This window comes from Schistocerca piceifrons, chromosome 1 (assembly GCF_021461385.2).
Source record: "Schistocerca piceifrons isolate TAMUIC-IGC-003096 chromosome 1, iqSchPice1.1, whole genome shotgun sequence".
NCBI lineage: Eukaryota > Metazoa > Arthropoda > Insecta > Orthoptera > Acrididae > Schistocerca > Schistocerca piceifrons.
Window position 1 is genome coordinate 649,552,683 of NC_060138.1, and position 22,370 is coordinate 649,575,052.

At 44.4% G+C, this 22,370-nt stretch overlaps 1 protein-coding gene across 1 annotated transcript in view; it reads left to right on the top strand.

Annotated features, from left to right (window-relative positions):
* Positions 1–22,370, top strand: part of LOC124760964 (cadherin-89D) — a 192,138-nt gene that overhangs the window by 2,842 nt on the left and 166,926 nt on the right. The window contains exon 2 of the mRNA XM_047249109.1: positions 21,927–22,057. Coding sequence (XP_047105065.1) covers positions 21,927–22,057 — 131 coding nt within the window. The remainder of the gene's footprint in view (positions 1–21,926; positions 22,058–22,370) is intronic.

The following is a 22,370-nucleotide window of genomic DNA, read 5'->3' on the forward strand; positions in this document are numbered from 1 at the left end:
ATCGAACCCATCGTTCTACCATTCCTAGACCGGCAAGGGAACTTGCTGTTCCAAAAGGACAATGCACGTCCGCATGTATCCCGTGCCACCCAACGTGCTCTAGAAGGTGTAAGTCAACTACCCTGGCCAGCAAGTTCTCCGGATCTGTCCCCCATTGAGCATGTTTGGGACAGGATGAAGCGTCGTCTCACGCGGTCTGCACGTCCAGCAGGAACGCTGGTCCAACTGAGGCGCCAGGTGGAAATGGCATGGCAAGCCGTTCCACAGGACTACATCCAGCATCTCTACGATCGTCTCCATGGGAGAATAGCAGCCTGCATTGCTGCGAAAGGTGGATATACACTGTACTAGTGCCGACATTGTGCATGCTCTGTTGCCTGTGTCTATGTGCCTGTGGTTCTGTCAGTGTGATCATGTGATGTATCTGACCCCAGGAATGTGTCAATAAAGTTTTTCCTTCCTGGGACAATGAATTCACGGTGTTCTTATTTCAATTTCCAGGAGTGTAGTTCTTCATTTTCAGTCATGGACTGTGCGGCTGGTCCCGGCGGAGGTTCGAGTCCTCCCTCGGGCATGGGTGTGTGTGTTTGTCCTTAGGATAATTTAGGCTAAGTAGTGTGTAAGCTTAGGGACTTATGACCTTAGCAGTTAAGTCCCATAAGATTTCACACACATTTGAACATTTTTAGTTCTTCATTTTCAGTAGCCGTGTTCTTTTCACTTCCGATGGTACTGTCAGTTGATTCACTGTTCTCTTCACTCGCGGAATCAGTATTGCTTCCATCACTGTGACTACCACTATTCGAGTCTGTACCACTTCCCACATTCATGGTTGTCCCAAGCGCTTGGTTCACTTGAAAAGCACAGCTCTTCAGTTTTCTTTACGTGCTCACGGTATTTCTACTAATCTACCAGTCGAGAAATTTATTCATCTCTAAGGTGTAGTAAAGTGTCGACCATGTTCGATTAAAACATGTATTTTTTAATCTATGTGCCCTGGATTTTTCATTTTGATCAATGAATACACCTATGGTCTCAGCATGCTTTGTGGAAGGTATTCCTTTTTTCTGATAACCAGGACATCTTTTCTCTCTTCGTGAAATTCCATATTTGAGGATGAGTCAGTTGCTTATTGGTAGTTAAGGTATTAATCTCTTCCTGAGCCACTTTTCATGATGTGAGAAATCCACGTCGCTCTGATAATCCCCTGTTGTCAGACAAGAATAAATCGTTACATAGGCATTCGCTACAAAACCGTCCACCCCGCCAGCATGAATGATGATGAGTCTGATACCTTTCATGGCAGGTTTCAACGGACTCTGTTGTGTAGTCTCACTTCATCAGTACGACCCCGTGTGAAAATTGTGAGCATATTATACTCACGTCTAAGCTCTTGGATACTTCGTTACGCCCATGAACTACTCTGTTTCTTGAGCACTTTTCGGTTATTCGCCGTCTTGTTCCATCTAAATTCTAGAATGCGAAGAATTTTATGAAGTGTATTTATACTTCCTTGCAGATTTATTAAACTATACCTTTTTATGAGTTTCCTTCAAAGTTGGTCTTTTTTTATCAGTAATGTGTAGATTATTCACCACGTGGCAAACGAGATGTTCATTAAATTGGTCGTAACTGGCCTTCTAAGATCTCCTGGGGATTTCCTAATTAGGTGTTTAAAATGTTGAGGAGTCACTTGCCATGACTCTTTCAAGTTCTCTCTTAATTTTCCGAACGGAATTCAACGATGCACCAGTCGCTTCGCCCACTCGTTGCAATGTGGATTTTAGTTTCAGTGGAGCACCTAACATAGCTTCTTTCTTCATAGGCGTTTATAACCATTTCGCGTCTTTGTCTATGAAGAACTTTCCCCTTTAACTTGCTTTGTACTACTGGCCCCCTTAACTTGGAATGTCGTTGCTAGTGGAGCCCTCCACCTGACTCGTTGGCAACAGTTCCGATGCTGACGATCGACTGAGCGGGGTCTTCTGCGCATCCTATTTACGGTGTTTCGCACCCGTTTTAATGAATTGTATTTTCCTGCAATTCATTAACGTCCAAACTTTTTTAATTGACCTGGAACGTATTCATTTAATACCCTAAGTTCTAAAGGCCAAAGTCCCGTTCAGTAAAAAAATTCACTGTTTGTATGAAACGGCCAAAGTCGTACTCGGTGAGATCCCTGTTTTGCACAAAGTACCATTAGATAATGCGAAATGTAGTTTTTACGCCACAGTAACATCGCAAAAAATGGTCGAGGACGTGAGCTGCAAGTGCTAGTCTGAGATGAAGAGGTTAACGCAGGAGACGACGTTACGGAGGGGCCGCATCAAACCAGTCAGGAGACTGACAAAGAAACTGCACTGGCCAGTTACACAGATAAAAATGTGGCTGAAATTATTTATTTCAAAGAAAAACGTGAAATGTTTTGTATGGCCGGGACAAAGAAAAAACCAAATCGAGTACGAAATGTTTTCGCTTCTCTGGTCGAAACTGGTTGCCGAAGTGTATGTCGTATAATTAGCAAAGAATAATGCAATGTTTTTTCATAATTTCATTACAATGGGCAGCTAATGGTTTTTACATGACCCGTAAAACCTACAATTTGCGCATGTATCATGTAACCAATAAATAAGTAATTTTGTAATATTGCTTTGAATGCTGTACTTATTCCACAAAAAAACTATTTTGAAGGAAATGGCCCATCAACTATTTCACGTAAAAAAAATCGCCTGTAACAAAGTACGTAATTGTCTTTTGTTTCCAAAGGCGACATTTCAGGATTTTGTTTCGACTTCTAGATTGAACAGGCGTTACACCCATATCCTTAGTGCCACTTGAGCACTGGTGCTTATATTGAAATATAGGTCACGTTTTCGACGTTTTATTTCTATACAGTGAAGTGCAAAACCTCGAGTAGAATGACGAAGACCTCTTACGAAACACATTCTTGTCCCCGTCGTATCTGTATTTATTTGCACCACTGACTCGTCTACCGCAAGGAAAAAAAAAGTTCAAATGTGTGTGAAATCCTATGGGACTTAACTGCTAAGGTCATCAGTCCCTAGGCTTATACAGTACATAACCTAAATTATCCTAAGGACAAACACACACACCCATGCCCGAGGGAGGACTCGAACCTCCGCCGGGACCAGCCGCACAGTCCGTGACTGCAGCGCCTAAGACCGCTCGGCTAATCCCGAGTACCTCAAGGAAACACACGTGCCTTATAGCATTGATGAGCGAAAGGAAGTTCTTTTGTGATAACAAGACACATTTGAAATAATTTTTACGCCAAGGAATTGGTGCCATTAATGTATGACTCTGCATTATATTGCATAATATACCAATGCTTCAGGTATGTTTCAGTCATCTTCATGACAAGATGATTAGTGGCATAGTTTTATAGTATAAGGCAACATTATCTCAACTAAACCTTTTTTATTCACATTTTTACAGTTTGGTCCCATAACACAGTAGCTGCGTTACACCCTCGTAGAGGAATGAAAGTGTTCAGAGAAAGTAATATAGTGGCTTGTTGCTTTCCATATCTGGAGCAAGAATATCGTGAGCGCAGTTCACTCTCCTAACGAAGTAGTTTCACAACAAAGTCAGCTTTATCTCACTGTTGCAGCGAGCTGATTTAACTCGCAACTCATTCGTACGACAGTAATGCTCGGACGTAAAACCTGAGACTGTGTGGAACCGCTACGGAGTGAGCGGCTGCAATGGCAAATCCACTGAGGGGGCGATACCGCTAGTAACAGCGCTCTATGAACGTTCTTAACTGGGCGGCGGGTCGCTTTGGAGATTGTCGGGAGGAATGGTCATAAAAAATAACAGGCGAGAGGTGGCCACAGATAGCGGTCCGGGCAACGCAGCGTTCGTTAGTGGGCCTGAGATCTACGTGCGATTCGCGGGGTGCACGGCCTGTCTAACAACGTGCCACCGTTCTCTGCGTGAACGTTGGATGACTGCGACGCCGGAAAAGTGCACTACACTTGCTTTCTGAACGAACATCACTGTTTTTTTTTCCTGATGTTAACAAGCGAAAACTTCCTATGAGATGTTGTGACTCGAATCCACAGTACATAGCTCTCCCTTACTTTCCTGCTCTACTTCACACCTTACTGCACTGCTGCTCTGAGAGGAAAGGCGTAATAGAGAATTTGTGAGTTGTTTAGGACAGAGGACATTTTAAAAATCTCATTTACAGCTTTTCTCCGCCAGCATCTTCCAGCGAAAAACGCAGCGGTTTCAGCAGTGTTGGAAGAGTGGGAGAGAGGCACTGAGCTACTGGGGTGTTCAAGGCAAAGATCAGGAGTGAGTCCTGTCGCAGCCAACAACTATGGTCCTCCAATAACTTCCCTTGTAACGACTGCAGAGTGGAAGTTTCCTTCTATCCTTCAGCTATTTCAATAACAAACGAATGCTGATGGCGGCAGTATTATACTATAAAGGACATCCACCTGGGCTCCCATGGGACCTGTGCTAGCAGTCAAGGGCACGATGACCTGCAGAACATCAACGGCGTATTAAAAATCGAGAACTGGAGAAATCTGCAGTTGCCGAGCACAGCCTCACAAACAAACACAAAATTATGTTTGATGAAATAAAAGTTTTGTCCCAGTCCATATTTTGTCCCAGTCCCTAACATGCAGGGATTCTGCAATTAAAGCGGTTGTAGAAATAAGAATGGCTGGTTGATTGATTTGGGGGAGGGGACCAAACAGCAAGGTCATCGGTCCCATCAGATTAGGGAAGGACGGGGAAGGAAGCCGGCCGTGCCGTTTCAAAGGAACCATCCCGGCATTTACCTGAAGCGATTTAGGGGAATCACGGAAAACCTAAAACAGGAAAGCCGGACGCGGGTTTGAACCGTCGTCCTCCCAAATACGAGTCCAGTGTGATAACCACAGCGTCACCTCGCTCGGTAATAAGAATGAGTGGGAAGAACTTCTACCGTGACAGCGGATACAATCTTAGTGGTGCATGGAAGCGAGCTCTCGATACAGAGAAGAGGCAGAGGTATTGGTTCAAATGGTTCAAATGGCTCTGAGCACTATGGGACTTAACATCTGTGGTCATCAGTCCCCTAGAACTTAGAACTACTTAAACCTAACTAACCTAAGGACATCACACACATCCATGCCCGAGGCAGGATTCGAACCTGCGACCGTAGCAGTCCCGCGGTTCCGGACTGAGCGCCTGAACCGCTAGACCACCGCGGCCGGCCAGGCAGAGGTATTCGTCGCAATGTTTAGGTTAGCACGGGAGTGGTGCTGCCACTAATGTGGACAATGACACCATAAGCAGACGTATTACATAATTTCCGACTAACCAGAAACCTTCTAAGGGCTACGTAAGGCCACCACAGCGGCAGTTTTGACATGACAAAGACTATGGATATAAGGTCATCGGTCTCTAAGCGTACGCACTACTTAATCTAACTTAAACTAACTTACGGTAAGGACAACACACACACCCATGCCCCAGGGAGGACTCGAACCTCCGACGGGGGGAGCCTCGCGGACCATGACAACAAGACGCCTTAGAGCGCGGGGCTACCCCGCGCGGCTCTGTCCGAGGAACCTTTTTTTTTTTTTTTTTTTTTTTTTTTTTTTTTTTTTTTTTTTTTTTTTTTTTTTTTTTACGGAGATTAGAATACATCAAATGAAGAGCTGACCACTTGGGTGTGAGTGCTTCTGTGAGATGAGGCTGACGCAAGAAAGAAAATCATGATACCAGTTAGAAGACTCATGACCCCCCCACTCCCAATCAACTCAAAAAGATACTTTTATATCACTCCCTGCTCCCTCCGAAACTAATAAGTTCGCACACGATAGAAGACATGCAAGTGATGTACAACTATTTGTGCGAAGTTATTTGCGGTAATGGCAGAGGCTAAACTGAATTTCATTGGAATAACCTGAACTGTACTTCATTAATTGAAAGGCTCACTTGTAGTACGCTTCTACGACAAAATTCTTCAGTGCTGTTCGACATTCTGCATAGTCGCATAACACAGCAGAAGTTTTTGCTCTACTCATCTCGATTTTACTCCGTGCACGAGCGCCACAGACGTGTTCAACTGTTATCTGTGTGAGAAATGAACACACCTCGTACGCTGCAATAGCAGTGTAGACCCTTTTATTGTTCCAAGATGGTCGATTTCGACAGTTTTAATGCTGCCATGGTCTGATCTGAGGGGGAAACATCAGAGGGGGGCGGGGGGCGGTGACTACAATTCATATCATAGATTACATAAAATATACAAAAGTCCACGTACGTCATGGAACGTGTTATAAAATTTCCATATTAGGTTTCGTTAAATCAAAGCATAAAAGGTACTCCCCATGCCGGCCGTTGTTGCCGAGTAGTTCTAGGCGCTTCAGTCCGGAACCGCGCTGCTGCTACGGTCGCAGGTCGAATCCTGCCTGGGGCATGGATGTATGTGATGTCCTTAGGTTAGTTAGGTTTAAGTAGTTCTAAGACTAGGGGACTGATGACCTCAGGTGTTAAGTCCCGCCGGCCGAAGTGGCCGTGCGGTTAAAGGCGCTGCAGTCTGGAAGCGCAAGACCGCTACGGTCGCAGGTTCGAATCCTGCCTCGGGCATGGATGTTAGTGATGTCCTTAGGTTAGTTAGGTTTAACTAGTTCTAAGTTCTAGGGGACTAATGACCTCAGCAGTTGAGTCCCATAGTGCTCAGAGCCATTTTGTTAAGTCCCATAATGCTTAGAGTAATCTGAACCATTTTAGCAATCCCCACATATACATACCTAGAGGAAAATCAATTAAAAAATTCATAAAGTTGATAAAATGCACACACCTGATAAAATGCACACACAGTTGATAATATGCACACATTTGATAAAATTCTCGTGTCGTTCATGCATGCGGGTGGTGAACATAACTCTCGTAAGTTTGCCGCACGGCACAACGCTGCCGGCGGAGTGTTGACACAGAGGCGGCAGACCCGTTACAAAGTTACATATCTCGCCGCTGGATGGCGTATGTAGTACAAGCTATATGATCATATGCTGTGGTTTCAAGCTGTGAATAGCGGTGCACCACAAATAAAGGTGGACTTTTCGTGGTGCCCGATATCCATTAGAAATGCCACCTGACCATACATCTAAAATTACTGTGGGCTTATGCACCATATAAAACCTGTTGCAATCACATAATGTGAGCTTATTGATGGTAAGAAAACAACAGTAACAATCAAAAATTTTAAAAAGTAATCTATATCTTTAATTAACGAAGGAACGTGACGTAAAAAGAAAGCGAGCGGGTATATTAAACCGCCCAGCTCTGAAGGGGACCTGCGACGTATCACCCAAGGGAAAAGAAGGGGAGGGGCGTGCGATAAAACCGCATAGCACTGAACTTACTTCAAAAGTCATTTAATCCGGAGGCAGATGCAAGCCTTACTGGACGCAAAGTGTCTACTACAGAGTCAATCGAAATGATGTGTAGCATAAAAACTAAGTTAGACTTCTGTGAGAATCTCTACGCAGAAGACGTCATACTTATGCTTAAAATGCTTATGCTTAAAATTCCAGGGTGTCACAATACGAAAAAAATGTTCTTCCCCGAAACATAGCTCAGTGTGATGGCAAAATTAGAGAATTTGAAAGTATTGCAGACTGGTGGTCATAATTCTTGCTTATGAGTGACACAAGTACTGAATAGAACGATACAGGTACGTTGTGTACCACCCGTCATAAAGCGTATGTATTAGAACTGTAGTTGTAACTTGTTAGACAAATTATATCTTTCCGGGAAGTGGTTGTTTGGGGCGCAAAGCGAATGAGTATCAGGATTCGTTACGTTTTTGCGAATCTACTGTTTTCAGTAAAATAAAAACACTCACCAGTGCTCGAAAAATGTGACAGTAACGAATGAGATTTTAAGGCACGCTGAATGCGATACCCAATTCTTAGAGTAAGTGTGTTTTGACACGGATTTCGCTTTCGTGACCTGACTCTACTATTGCTGGTAAATTCCGCCGCTCTCCTGTTGCGCAACTCTAAAAGCGCCATTCACACGGGTCATCTGCAACTCCGCCCTGAGCCCGGCTGTAGCGAATCGTCTTCGATTCGCCGCGTTAAACGCAGCCGTCTGTCGTCTGGCCTTGGCGCAGCATTCGGTTTCGCAGAGGCTTTTCCCTCTGTCGTAAATGATACCTTTTACCGCTTCACCTCGCTTCTCTGTTCACAAAAAATAGCTTTTGCTTTCACTGTCTTCGCACAGCAAAAAATTCCCGTTCGAATTAATTACCGAGTAAACAAATGTAGAAGCTATTTTGTCATTACGTGATTTGATGAGAACAGGTCTTTAAAGAGACGCTCCTGGAACTACGTACGCGTTCATTGTCATGGCTGTGTCGCATCCACGTCGTGTGCTGGAAAAATTGGGCAGGTGCGAGCGGGACTCGCGATCCGAGGGTTCCGCACGAGCTTCATTATGTACACAGGCAGTTCATCCGTTCCAGGAATCGAGAATTTTTACTATTTTCGCCTGTTATTGACATTGAGACGCAAGATATTGCTCCCACGGATTTTCGAGAATATTTGATTTCAATAATACAGGGCGAGTCAAAAGTCCTTGGACACTTTCGTAAGTTGGAAGATTAAAGGGAAAATTGAAATGCGATGATGGGAACATAGATTTGACGTGGGGCCGCAACTTTTGGAGTGAATGTCATTCAAGGCCGCCATCTTGAAATCCGACATTTTGGATTCAAGTAATTTTTTTTTAATGGGAAGGGGGGTGTATGACACATCAATTAACACTCGCTTGAGCTCTGGAATTGAGTGGTCTAATTTGTTTTTGTGTATCTTGTACAGTTTAGAGGTTATTAATGTTCAAAGGTGGGAAATTACCTTCATACCGACTGCTACAACACATGTTCTACATGTTGTCCATCCCAGTATCAAGGTAACTTTGAATATTAATAACTTCTAAACTGTACAAGATAGACAGAAACAAGTTGCACCACTCAATTCCAGAGCTCAATCGAGTGTTATTTTCTGTGTCATACACCCCCCCTCCCTTCCCATTTATATATAAAAAAAAAATAACTTGAATACAAAATGGCGGATTTCAAGATGGCGGCCATGAATGACATTTACTCCAAAAGTTGCAGCCCCACGTCAATCCCATGTTCCCATCATCACATTTCAATTTTCCCTTTAATCTTCCAACTTATGAAGGTGTCCAAGGACTTTTGACTTGTCCTGTATAAATGCAGCATCAAGTCATGCAGGTGGAAGACGCCCAATATTATAATAACCAGTAGTTCCCAATTCAGGCTGTCTGGTCGCAAGGGTGAAACTCGAATATCAGGCAGGAAATGTCTTTATTGCTATATGAAGCTTTTCAGAATTCATCCATCACCAGACACCCATTTGTATGTAAAACGCCATAGCTACGTGCAGTAATCGATCCTGGGGATATGATGATGGATAAATGCCGAAACTCTTCATACTGCAACGAAGACATTTCTTGCCTGACGTTTGGCTCTTACCAGTGCGACCGTGCGACCTAGCCTAAATGCAGGAATACTGATTGTTTTAATTTACAGTTTGACATCGGATGACAACTGACTAAAGAAGTATTTTTTCGTGTGAGATATAAGAACGGATTAACAATTTTAGGATTTTTTTCTTGTCATGTTTCATGATTCTAGGTCAACGGTAAGTGATCTGCAGGTATTAATGAGTGAGTTTGCAACTATCGAAATATGTTATGTAAATGGTCGTGTCTTATGGTTGCATTGACTTAGAAGCTTACATTTATTACACCACCAAAGGCATACAGATCGTAGTATGCGACACAAATTTCAACGTGATAAGTCTACCAGTTCCTGAGAAAAAGGGGCTAAACAGATGGACGAAGAGACAGAGAGTCAGACAAGAAACATATTACATAATTAAAAATTTAAAGTTTTCCGATTTTGCTCCTTGGCTGTACTGTGAAATATTCCTTTTTGTCAAGTTTCTTGATTATAGGTCAACGGGGGAGTACCCTATAGGTTTCGATGAGTTTGTTTGCGACCAGCAAAATATGTGTTATAATGGCCGTAGTTTTTGATTGAATTGGCTTACAAGATTCTATGTATTACACCGCAAAGGGACCACAGAGCTCAGTATGTGATATTAATTTCAACTTAATACAGCCACACTTTCCTTAGAATAAGGGTTTTTAACAGTCAGTCACACAGACAAACGGACAGCGAGTAGTTCTCTAAGAGTTCCGTTTGTACCGACTGAGTTACGAAACCGTAAACAAGAAAGCATATCCATTCTGATGAAACATTTAGGTTCTTGTATTATACTTGACTACAGCACGATTTGTTTTTCCCGTTGCGCAGTGTGGAAATTACTGGAATTTTTCCTACATGTCACATGTTCACTGATTTATCAGCTAATAACACTACTCGCCATTAAAATTGCTACACAAAGAAGAAATGCAGATTATAAACGGGTATTCATTGGACAAATACATTACACTAGAACTGACATGTGATTACATTTTCACGCAATTTGGCTGCATAGATCCTAAGAAATCAGCACCCAGAACAACCACCTCTGGCCGTAATAACAGCCTTGATACGCCTTGGCATTGAGTCAAACAGAGCTTGGATGCCGTGTACAGGTACAGCTGCCCATGCAGCTTCAACACGATAACACGATACTAGGGTTCATCAAGAGTAGTGACTGGCGTATTGTGACGAGCCAGTTGCTCGGCCGCCATTGACCAGACGTTTTCAATTGTTAATAGATCTGGAGAATGTGCTGGCCAGGGCAGTAGTCGAATATTTTCTGTATCCAGAACGGCCCGTAAAGGACCTGCAGCATGCGGTCGTGCATTATCCTGCTGAAATGTAGGTTTTCGCAGGGATCGAATGAAGGGTAGAGCAACGGGTCGTAACACATCTGAAATGTAACGTCCACTGTTCAAAGTGCCGTCAATGCGAACAAGAGGTGACCGAGACGTGTAACAACTGGCATCCCATACCATCACGCCGGGTGATACGCCAGTATGGCGATGACGAATATACGCTTCCAATGTGCGTTCACCGCGATGTCGCCAAACACGGATGCGACCATCATGATGCTGTAAACAGAACCTGGATTCGTCCGAAAAAAAGACGTTTTGCCATTCGTGCACCCAGGTTCGTCGTTGAGTAGACCATCGCAGGTGCTCCAGTCTGTGATGCAGCGTCAAGGATAACCGCAGCCTTATGGTCTCCGAGCTGATAGTCCATGCTGCTGCAAACGTCGTCGAATTGTTCGTGCAGATGGTTGTTGTCTTGCAAACGTCCCCATCTGTTGACTCAGGGATCGACACGTGGCTGCACGATCTGTTACTACCATGCGGATAAGATGCCTGTCATCTCGACTGCTAGTGATACGAGGCCGTTGGGATCCAGCACGGCATTCCGTATTACCCTCCTGAATCCACCGATTCCATATCCCGCTAACAGCCATTGGATTTCGACCAACGCGAGCGGCAATGTCGCGATACGATAAACCGCAATCGCGATAGGCTACAATCCGATCTTTATCAAAGTCGGAAACGTGATGGTACGCGATCTTTATCAAAGTCGGAAACGTGATGGTACGCATTTCCCCTCCTTACACGAGGCATCACAACAACGTTTCACCAGGCAACGCCTGTCAACTGCTGTTTGTGTTTGAGCAATCGATTGAAAACTTTCCTTACGTCAGCACGTTGAAGGTGTCGCCACCGGCGCCAACCTTGTGTGAATGCTCTGAGAACCTAATCATTTGCATATCACAGCATGTTCTTCGTGTCGGTTAAATTTCACGTCTGTAGCACGTCATCTTCGTGGTGTAGCAATTTTAATGGCCAGTAATGTATTTTGGTATAAGAAGCTACATGTTATCCTTATAGTCTAAAGGAACAATTAAATTTCAGAACTGGTACGCAAAGTTGTCAATATGGCTTTGCCATTAAAAACTGACATGACGTTTGGCTGTACTCGGTAAAGAGTTAGTTGCCCGTCCAGTTGCGTAATGGTACTCAAACCCTCGTGGAAAGTCAGTAGGAAAGAATTAGGGTAGAGGGGCAAGCATTCACATTACACATGTAACAGCACTGCTCGAGCTGGACGATTGTCGATATGGCAACACCAAGAAGGATACATTTGTTTTGTAATCACATTTATTTATTTATTTAACCTGACCGTACTACGATCTTGTCGTTCTCGCTTACATAGCACCAGAGTTACAAACATCCATTATATTTTGACATTATAGTCACTTAATATAATAAAGAAAATAAAATGTTATTAATAGAAATAAAATGATTTCAATGTCTGTAAGAACATAGTGATTAAGGGTAACGACTAAGAACTAGAAAATAGCCTTAATTCTAGCAGAGGCGCGACTACTACTGCTTTTGCTAACAATAGTAGTAATAACGACAGTGGCAGGTTCAAAGTGGATTTATATGTGCAAAAAAGTGGTATTTTGAGACACACAGAGTTCTGAGGAAGACAAAAATTTGAGTACACTGCACCATCTGATGAAAAGAGAAAGATCTGGTTGGTAAGAGGGATACTTGAATTAGTTGAAATTACAAAGGTTCAGTATGCATGGAACCTTCCGATTATTTCCGCATATAAAGAAATTAATAGACAGTAAATGCTGAAGAGACGGATATTTTGTAGACCTCCCACCCCATGTAAAGAAATTAATAGCCAGTAAATGCTGAAGAGATGGATATTTTGCAGACCCCACATAGTCCATTTTAAGAATGGAATCTACTCACCGTAGAAACATTAGAATAGAAGCAATGACTTAAACGGAAACTACATCGAAAATGGTTAATTGTTGTCATAAAAATACAAGCGTAGTTCTTTTCACACTAGCCTTGTATCACTGTATGACTAGAAGTAACGGGAAGACAAGATTTTCGTGGTGGCTACTCAGATGCAACCCACAAATAGAGTCTCAATTCTAATTTAAAAACCTATTTTCACAACAAAATTTCTTTACATTTCATCTTATCTCATTCGTCAGGGATTATTGTTTCCACAGTGCATAACATAAGACGTATACGGATTATCAGTTTCATAAATGGAACGAAATAAAATGCCGATGCTGTTATTCCGTAGGTAGAGAGATAAGAAACTAATTTCACCCGGATATGGACTTCGTTCAGTACCGTTTCTCTGCAGCTGGGACGTGGGAAACGCTAGCCGGTTTGTGCGAGGAGGTTCAGGACGCGACCCGGTTGGTCACGGCGAATCACCTAAAAGGTGCAGCAACGCGGCTAATAGCCCGTACAATATTCCTGTATTACTTTGGTCGCGTCAGAGTTATCAAGCTTCAGGATATTTGAGAAGCAATATTCATTAACTGCAGTTGATGCGCGAGATCGTTGAGATGGAAACCCGATAGATTTCCTATTAGCATTTTATGGCGAGAACAGACAGACCGGTCTTACTTGTAGGAAGCAAATGTACACGCAGCGATGGTGAATACTTCTTAAACATGCATAATATTGAAAAGAAATGTCGTCGAATAAGTCCCGTATTTTATGCTGTACGTGTCCCTTCACGTTTCCACTTTACTATCACATCGGAACAGTGGACCTAGGGATGTTTAGGAGTGTGTAAATCTCGCGTACAGCCGTATGACCCAAGTGGCACCCAATCACCTGACCACGATCGAAGTCCGTGAGCTCCGCAGAGAGGCTCATTCTGCTCTCTCTCTATGTATAATGACTACTGAGGCCGCTAATGTGGAGTACCTGGCAGTAGGTGGCAGCACAATACACCTAATATGAAAAACGTATATTTGGGGGTGTCCGGATACTTTTGATCACGTCGTGTAAATTTGCGGGACTAGTGTGAATACTGTGCTTCACGTGGCACCAACTGCATAAATACGTAGCTCCTAAATTTCTTTACAGTCCTCCTAAGATGCTTACACTTGCCTGGTATTGAGCCCGCATCTCGTGGTCGTGCGGTAGCGTTCTCGCTTCCCACGCCCGGGTTCCCGGGTTCGATTCCCGGCGGGGTCAGGGATTTTCTCTGCCTCGTGATGGCTGGGTGTTGTGTGCTGTCCTTAGGTTAGTTAGGTTTAAGTAGTTCTAAGTTCTAGGGGACTGATGACCATCGATGTTAAGTCCCATAGTGCTCAGAGCCATTTGAACCATTTGAACCTGGTATTGACAGACATTACATTTACATTTAGGGAAATGGACACTCATTTGATCCCTCCCTCAGCTCCCCCCTTTTTCCCCCCTCATAGGTCCAGGTACACCCCCCGCCCCCATTCTGCCGCCGTGTCACCTTTATAGTGCTGTTATAAGTGAGTGTTCAGTGTTGTGCGTCCCCTGTCAGTGTTGCGAACAGCCACCATGCTGTCGCTCGTCGTGTTTTTATTCTCGTGCGAGCAGAAACCACACTGTCGCCGTGTTTTTTGATTGTGCCTGTCTACTTCTTCATCCGCATCGTCACCACAGTGTTTTTATATTTTAAATTCCACACCTTACCGCCATTTTACAGTTTTTTACAATGTCACCGTTTTATCGCCTGTTTTTCTTATTTGTTTCTATTCTCATTATGTTTCTTAACTTTTATGTAGGATGTAGAGCAGCATATTACGCTGCTGCCAGCCCGCCCCCTCCCCTCGGGGGGTGGGGGGGGGGTGGGGGGGGGTCGAAACGCAATAAAGGAAAAAAGAAAGTTGTTTGAATCGCCACTCCTTCTTGCGTCTGCCCTACCCCTCTCCTTTTTATGGGTCGTCTCTTGTCATCCTTCAGGCAAATATGTCGAAGTCACAAGCACAAGGCGAAGAGATAGAAAAAGTGTCGTCGTAACTGCCGTCTGCGTCACGTCTGCTGTGCAGCGAGCTACGTTAATTTAAGTATTAACTGTATTTTTCTTACTTGTCACTTCTTCTTCCGTGTGTTTTTGCTTTTAGGAAACTTTAATTTTCGAGTGCTAGTAATAGTGTTCCATAGATTTCGTGTTTGTTTTGAATACATTCAGAGTGAGTTCCTTTAGTCAGCTGTAGTGCCAGTAGTTCTAGTGTTTGTTTTGAATACAGTCCAGAGACAGGTAGTGCTATTTTCATTGTTTTCAACAAAAAGTGTCTAGTAACCACAGTTTAGTCAGCTATCAGCCGCCTTTAGTGAATTAGCAGTCTAGTTAAAAGTTGATTAACTTTCTACAGTAAATTGATTTCTTAGGATGGATAAGATGTCTGACTGCTGTGTACGGAAGCAGGAGGAGCTGGCCACTGTTCGCGAACAGCTGAACGTGTTGATGGCCGCGGTCAGCCGTCTTCAGGGTGCTGCCTCGGAGTGTAGCGGCAGTGGGGAGTTTGGTGTGTCGCATGGTACATCCCCAGGTGTTACATGCTTCTCCCACGGTCCCTGCTGTCGAGATATCTTCGCGGGTACCGGGCGCGGTTGGGCCAACCTCTCCCCAAGGGAAGTGGCGGGTTCAGCGGCGTTCGCGCCGCATGAGGCGGAGGGTCAATGTGGAGGCTGGCCTTGTGGCATCGCCCGCTCTGCCTGTGAGTGGACATGTGGCCGCTCCTTTAGCAAGGTCCGAGCAGGCACACGAGGGGAGGGGTTTATTAGTGATTGGGAGCTTCAACGATAGGCGGGTGATGGAGCCCCCTTAGGGAAATAGCGGAAAGGTCGGGGAAGAAGGCCAGTGTTCACTCTGTCTGCTTGCCGGGGGGTCTCATCCGAGATGTGGACGAGGCCCTGACGGCGGCGATAGAGGGCATTGGGTGCACCCGACTGCAAATTGTTGCTCATGTCGGCACCAATGACTCCTGCCGTCTGGGTTCAGAGGTCATCCACAGTTCATACAGGCGGTTGGCGGAGTTGATGAAGGCCGTAAGCCTCGCTCGCGGGGTGGAATCTGAGCTAACTATTTGTAGTATTTTTCCCAGAACCGATCGCGGTCCTCTGGTTTGGAGCCGAGTGGAAGGCTTAAACCAGAGGCTCAGGTGATTCTGCGGAGATCTGGGGTGCAAATTTCTCGACCTCCGCTATCGGATGGGGAAGTGCAGGGTCCCCCTGAATAAGTCAGGTGTGCACTACACGCGGGAAACGGCTACAAAGGTAGCAGAGTACGTGTGGAGTGCACATGTGGGTTTTTTAGGTTAGAAAATTCCCTCCCTAGGCCCGACAAGACGCCTCCTGAGAGGCGGCAAGGTAGGAGTAGGCAAAACGCAACAGGGAATAACAATATTAATGTGGTGATAGTAAACTGCAGGAGCGTCTACAGAAAGGTCTCAGGACTGCTCTCATTAATAAACGGTCACAATGTCCACATAGTACTAGGGACAGAAAGTTGGGTGAAACCAGATGTAAACAGTAATGAAATTCTAAACTCAGATTGGAATGTATACCGCAGAGACACGCTGGACGGTGAAGGAGGAGGCGTGTTTATAGCGACAAAAAGTGCAATAGTATCGAAGGAAATTGACGGAGATCCGAAATGTGAAATAATTTGGGTGAAGGTCACGGTTAAAAAAAAAAGTTCAAATGTGTATGAAATCTTATCGGACTTAACTGCTAAGGTTATCAGTCCCTAAGCTTACATACTACTTGACCTAAATTATCTTAAGGACAAACACACACACCCATGCCCGAGGGAGGACTCGAACCTCCGCCGGGACCAGCCGCACAGTCCATGACTGCAGCTCCCCTAGACCGCTCGGCTAATCCCGCGCGGCGTCACGGTTAATGCAGGCTCAAACATGGTAATTGGATGTCTCTATAGGCCCCCTGGCACAGCAGCTGTTGTGGCAGAGTACCTGAAGAAAAATTTGGAAAATATTTCGAGTAGATTTCCCCACCATGTTATAGTTCTGGGTGGAGATTTTAATTTGCCGGATATAGACTGGGAGATTCAAACGTTTGCAACGGGTGGCAGGGACAAAGAATCCAGTGACATTTTTGTAAAGTGCTTTATCTGAAAACTATCTTGAGCAGTTAAACAGAGAACCGACTCGTGGCGATACCATATTAGACCTTCTGGTGACAAACACACCCGAATTATTTGAAACAGTTAACGCAGAACAAGGAATCAGCGATCATAAAGCGGTTACTGCATCGATGATTTCAGGCGTAAATAGAAATATAAAAAAGGTAGGAAGATTTTTCTGTTTAGCAAAAGTGACAAAAAGCAGATTTCAGAGTACTTGACGGCTCAACACATAAGTTTTGTCCTAAGTACAGATAGTGTTGAGGATCAGTGGACAAAGTTCAAAACCATCGTGCAATATGCATTAGATGAGTATGTGCCAAGCGAGATCGTAAGAGATGGAAAAGAGCCACTGTGGTACAACAACCGAGTTAGAAAACTGCTGCGGAAGCAAAGGGAACTTCACAGCAAACATAAATATAGCCAAAGCCTTACAGACAAACAAAAATTACGCGAAGCGAAATGTAGTGTGAGGAGGGCTATGCGAGAGGCGTTCGATGAATTCGAAAGTAAAGTTCTACGTACTGACTTGGCAGAAAATCTTAACAAATTTTGGTCTTATGTCAAAGCGGTAGGTGGATCAAAACAAAATGTCCAGACACTCTGTGACCAAAATGGTACTGAAACAGAGGATGACAGACTAAAGGCCGAAATACTAAATGTCTTTTTCCAAAGCTGTTTCACAGAGGAATGGTGCACTGTAGCTCCTTCTCTAGATTGTCGCACAGATGACAAAAATGGTAGATATCGAAATAGACGACATAGGAATAGAGAAATAGTTAAAATCGCTCAAAAGAGGAAAGGCCGCTGGACCTGATGGGATACCAGTTCGATTTTACAGAGAGTACGCTAAGGAACTTGCCCCCCTTCTTGCAGCGGTAGGTCTCTAGAAGAGCGTAGCGTTCCAAAGGATTGGAAAAGGGCACAGGTCATCCCCGTTTTCAAGAAGTGACATCGAACAGCTGAACAGAACTATAGACCTATATCACTAACGTCGATCTGTTGCAGAATTTTTGAACACGTGTTATGTTAGAGCATAATGATTTTTCTGGAGACTAGAAATCTACTCTGTAGGAATCAGCATGGGTTTCGAAAAAGACGATCGTGTGAAACCATGCTCGCGCTATTCGTCCACGAGACTCAGAGGGCCTAAGACACGGGTTCCCAGGTAGATGCCGTGTTTCATGACTTCCGTAAGGCGTTCGATACAGTTCCCCACAGTCGTTTAATGAACAAAGCAAGAGCATATGGACTATCAGACCAATTGTGTGATTGGATTGAAGACTTCCTAGATAACAGAACGCAGCATGTCATTCTCAATGGAGAGAAGTCTTCCTAAGTAAGAGTGATTTCAGGTGTGCCGCAGGGGAGTGTCGTAGGGCCGTTGCTATTCAAAATGTACAAAAAATGACCTTGTGGATCGTATCGGAAGTTCACTGAGGCTTTTTGCGGATGATGCTGTGGTATATCGAGAGGTTGTAACAATGGAAAATTGTACTGAAATGCAGGAGGATCTGCAGCGGATTGACGTATGGTGCAGGGAATGGCAATTGAATCTCAATGTAGACAAGTGTAATGTGCTGCGAATACATAGAAAGAAAGATCCTTTATCATTTAGCTACGGTATACCAGGTCAGCAACTGGAAGCAGTTAATTCCATAAATTGTCTGGGAGTACGCATTAGGAGTGATTTAAAATGGAATGATCATATATAAAATTGATCGTCGGTAAAGCAGATGCCAGACTGAGATTCATTGGAAGAATCCTAAGGAAATGCAATCCGAAAACAAAGGAAGTAGGTTACAGTACACTTGTTCGCCCACTTCTTGAATACTGCTCACCAGTGTGGGATCCGTACCAGATAGGGTTGATAGAGGAGATAGAGAAGATCCAACGGAGAGCAGCTCGCTTCGTTACAGGATCATTTATTAATCGCGAAAGCGTTACGGAGATGATAGATAAACTCCAGTGGAAGACTTTGCAGGAGAGACGCTCAGTAGCTCGGTACGGGCTTTTGTTGAAGTTTCGAGAACATACCTTCACTGAGGAGTCCAGCAGTATATTGCTCCCACCTACGTATTTCTCGCGAAGAGAGCATGAGGATAAAATAAGAGAGATTAGAGCCCACACAGGGTTATACCGACAATCCTTCTTTCCCTGAACAATACGAGACTGGAACAGAAGGGAGAACCTATAGAGGTACTCAGGGTACCCTCCGCCACACACCGTCAGGTGGCTTGCGGAGTATGGATGTGGATGTAGATATGAGGATGATGATTGGATAATTCAGAATGTAGAAGGTGATGAATATCTAACAATTGTGAGGGCTGGAACGTGGTAATAGGGGAAAGAAGAGAAGAAAGATTTTACTGGAGTACATGGGCATTTGGAAAAGGTCTGCAGATCCATGAAGATTCCAGGTCGATCACAACTTGGTCTTGGTAGATGTAGAGGATATCGGGAACATATATGCACTCTGATCACAACTTAATAATCATGGAGAGCAGACTGCCGTTCAAGAGAATTACACGGGAGAATCAGTGTGGAATAAAATGATATGTTGAATTACTGGGCAGTGATACTGCGATAATTTATGTCGGAAAGCAATCACAGAACTTGGACAGACGTAGGTACAAGAAACGTAACTGTGACGAAACCTTGGGTAAAAGGTCACTTGATCGACGAAGGATGAAGTAAAAAAATGTTCACGGAATTTCAGGAATACGGAAATATAAATCACTTCGGAATGAAATAAATAGAAAGTGCAAAGACGCCAAGGCGAAATGGCTGCAGGAAAAATCTCAGGAAAAAAAAAAAAAAGAAAATAGTCTCTATGAGGACTGATTCAGCACACAGAAAAGTGAGAACACTCTTCGGCGAAATTATAGGGAAGGGTATCGACGTTAAGATTGCAATGGGAATTCCATTTTTAATCGTAGAGCAGAGAGCCAACAGGTAGAAAGCTTACGAACGGGAGGATGGTCTGATTACGTGGTTGAGGAGGAAAAGGGAGTCGATACGAAGACGTAGGCGGCCCAGTTGTAGAGTCAGAGCTTAACAGAGGTGTGGAAAACGTGCGATCAAGTAAGGCAGAAGGAGTAGATCCTCCATTCGGAATTTTTGAAATCTTGGGAAAGAGGTAAGGAACTGGTGTGTAGATCTTGAGAGTGTGGAGAGATGCTATAGGGCTTTCGGGGAAACATCATCTGCACAATAATGACGATAGCAAGGACAGGTAAATGCGAGAACTATCGCAGGATCAGCATAAAGGCTTATACATCTGAGATACAGGCAAGAATAATATACAGAAGAATGGAAAAGAAAATTGAGAATCTGTTTGATGACCGTCAGTCTGGTTTTAGGAACGGTAAAATCATCTTAGAAGCAGATGTACGGCTGTGACTACATATGGAAGCCAGACTTTAGGAAAATGAGGTCTCGTTCATGGGATTTCAAGTGGTTCAAATGGCTCTAAACACTATGGGACTTAACATCTGAGGTCATCAGTCCCCTAGACTTACAGCTACTTAAACCTAACTAACCTAAGGACATCAAACACATCCATGCCCGAGACAGGATTCGAACCTGCGACCGTAGCAGCCGCGCGTTTCCGGACTGAAGCGCCTAGAACCACACGGTCAAAACGGCCGGCAATTGGATTTGTCGATCTGAAAAAAAGCGCTGGACAAAATAAAATGATGGAAGAATGGAAAAATAAGTGTAAGCTGTAGGAAAAGATGGGTAACATACAATACGTAGAAGAACCATGAGGGAACAATAATGGAAGGTCAGGAAAGAATTAGGAGTCTAAGACAGGAGGTCGTTAGATTGATATGCTATTCTGAAGTGAAGATATTAGCATAAGAGTGTAATTCGTGGCGGGTCACATCAAGCATGACGACTAAGAATAAAATTAAAGAAAAGAATACATTCCGCTATCGTTATGTTATGTTCTGGTATGTTAACTGGGGACCTAGAAACGACGGTGAGGTTCCGTTCCCGCCGCAGCCGCAGTGGTCCGCAACCCCACGACGACTACCGTAGTCCGGCCAGCAGGTGTGGCCGAGCTATTCTAGGCCCTTCAGTCTGGAAACGCGCCACCACAACGGTCGTAGGTTCGAATCCTGCCTCGGGCATGGATGTGTGTGATGTCCTAAGGTTGGTTCGGTTTGAGTAGTTTTAAGTTTTAGAGGAATGATGATCTCAGATGTTAAGTCCCATAGTGCTCAGAGCCATTTCAACCATTTGAACTAATGTAGTCAACTTCACCCCCCCGCCGCCCCACACCGAGCCCAGGGTTATTGTGCGGTTCGGCTCCCGGTGGACCCCCCCAGGGAACGTCTCACACCAGACGAGTGTAACCCCTATGTTTGCGTGGTAATGATGGTGTACGCGTACGTGGAGAACTTCTTCGCGCAGCAATCGCCGACATTGTATAGCTGAGGGAGAATAAGGGGAACCAGCCCGCATTTGCCGAGGCAGATGGAAAACCGCCTAAAAACCATCCACAGACTGGCCGGCTCACCGGACCTTGAGACAAAACCGCCGGGCGGATTCGTGCCGGGGACCGGCGCTCCTTCCAGTCCGGAAAGCCGTGCGTTAGACCGCTTTCCGCTACCGTAATTTTCTCCTGTTTTTCCCGTAGCGTGGTAGTTTTCGCGTGTCACATACCTAAGTCGATACTGAAACTGACCGTCTTCGACGAGCTCACGCTTCCGCCTCGTGTAATAACGACGGCGCTAGGTGTCCTCTACTCACACCAGAAATATATGGGCTGAAAGGGACAGACTGTACTCAATGTTTTTTCTTTGATAGAGGTACAACGATAATGATATTCGGAATTACTACAGGACAACAGTATAGCAGTAAATCACTAAGCATGCTCAAGGCTTACATTCCAGTGAAGTGAGGTGAGGTGATATTGGTGCTGTTGTTGCAGGGTGCCAGTTCTCGCCGGCGGGCGAGTACCTGCGCTTCGTGCGGCTGCCGGAGAACGTGCCGGTGGGCGGCGAGGTGCTGCAGGTCGAGGTGCACCCGCGGCACGGCCTCTCGCTGCAGCCCATAGACAAGGTGAGCGAGCCTCTTCACTATGTATCCAAGTCTTTGTGCAGTCTGGAGGTAAGCGTATGTTGCGGCTGTAAGTCGGTCTGAGAGGCGTAAGATGGGGAACAATAATTTAATGATTTGATTTTTAGTGAATCAGTGAAACAAGAATAAAACAACTCGTGATGAATCTTGATTTAAGTTTATATAGTTGCCATAAATAAATTTTGGTCTCTTAGAGAATGTTTTCTTTATTTTGGTCCTCTCAAATACTGAAATATTGTTTACGCCTCCTGGCTTCGATACTAAGGAAAAAAGATGTATTTGACCACCAAGCATT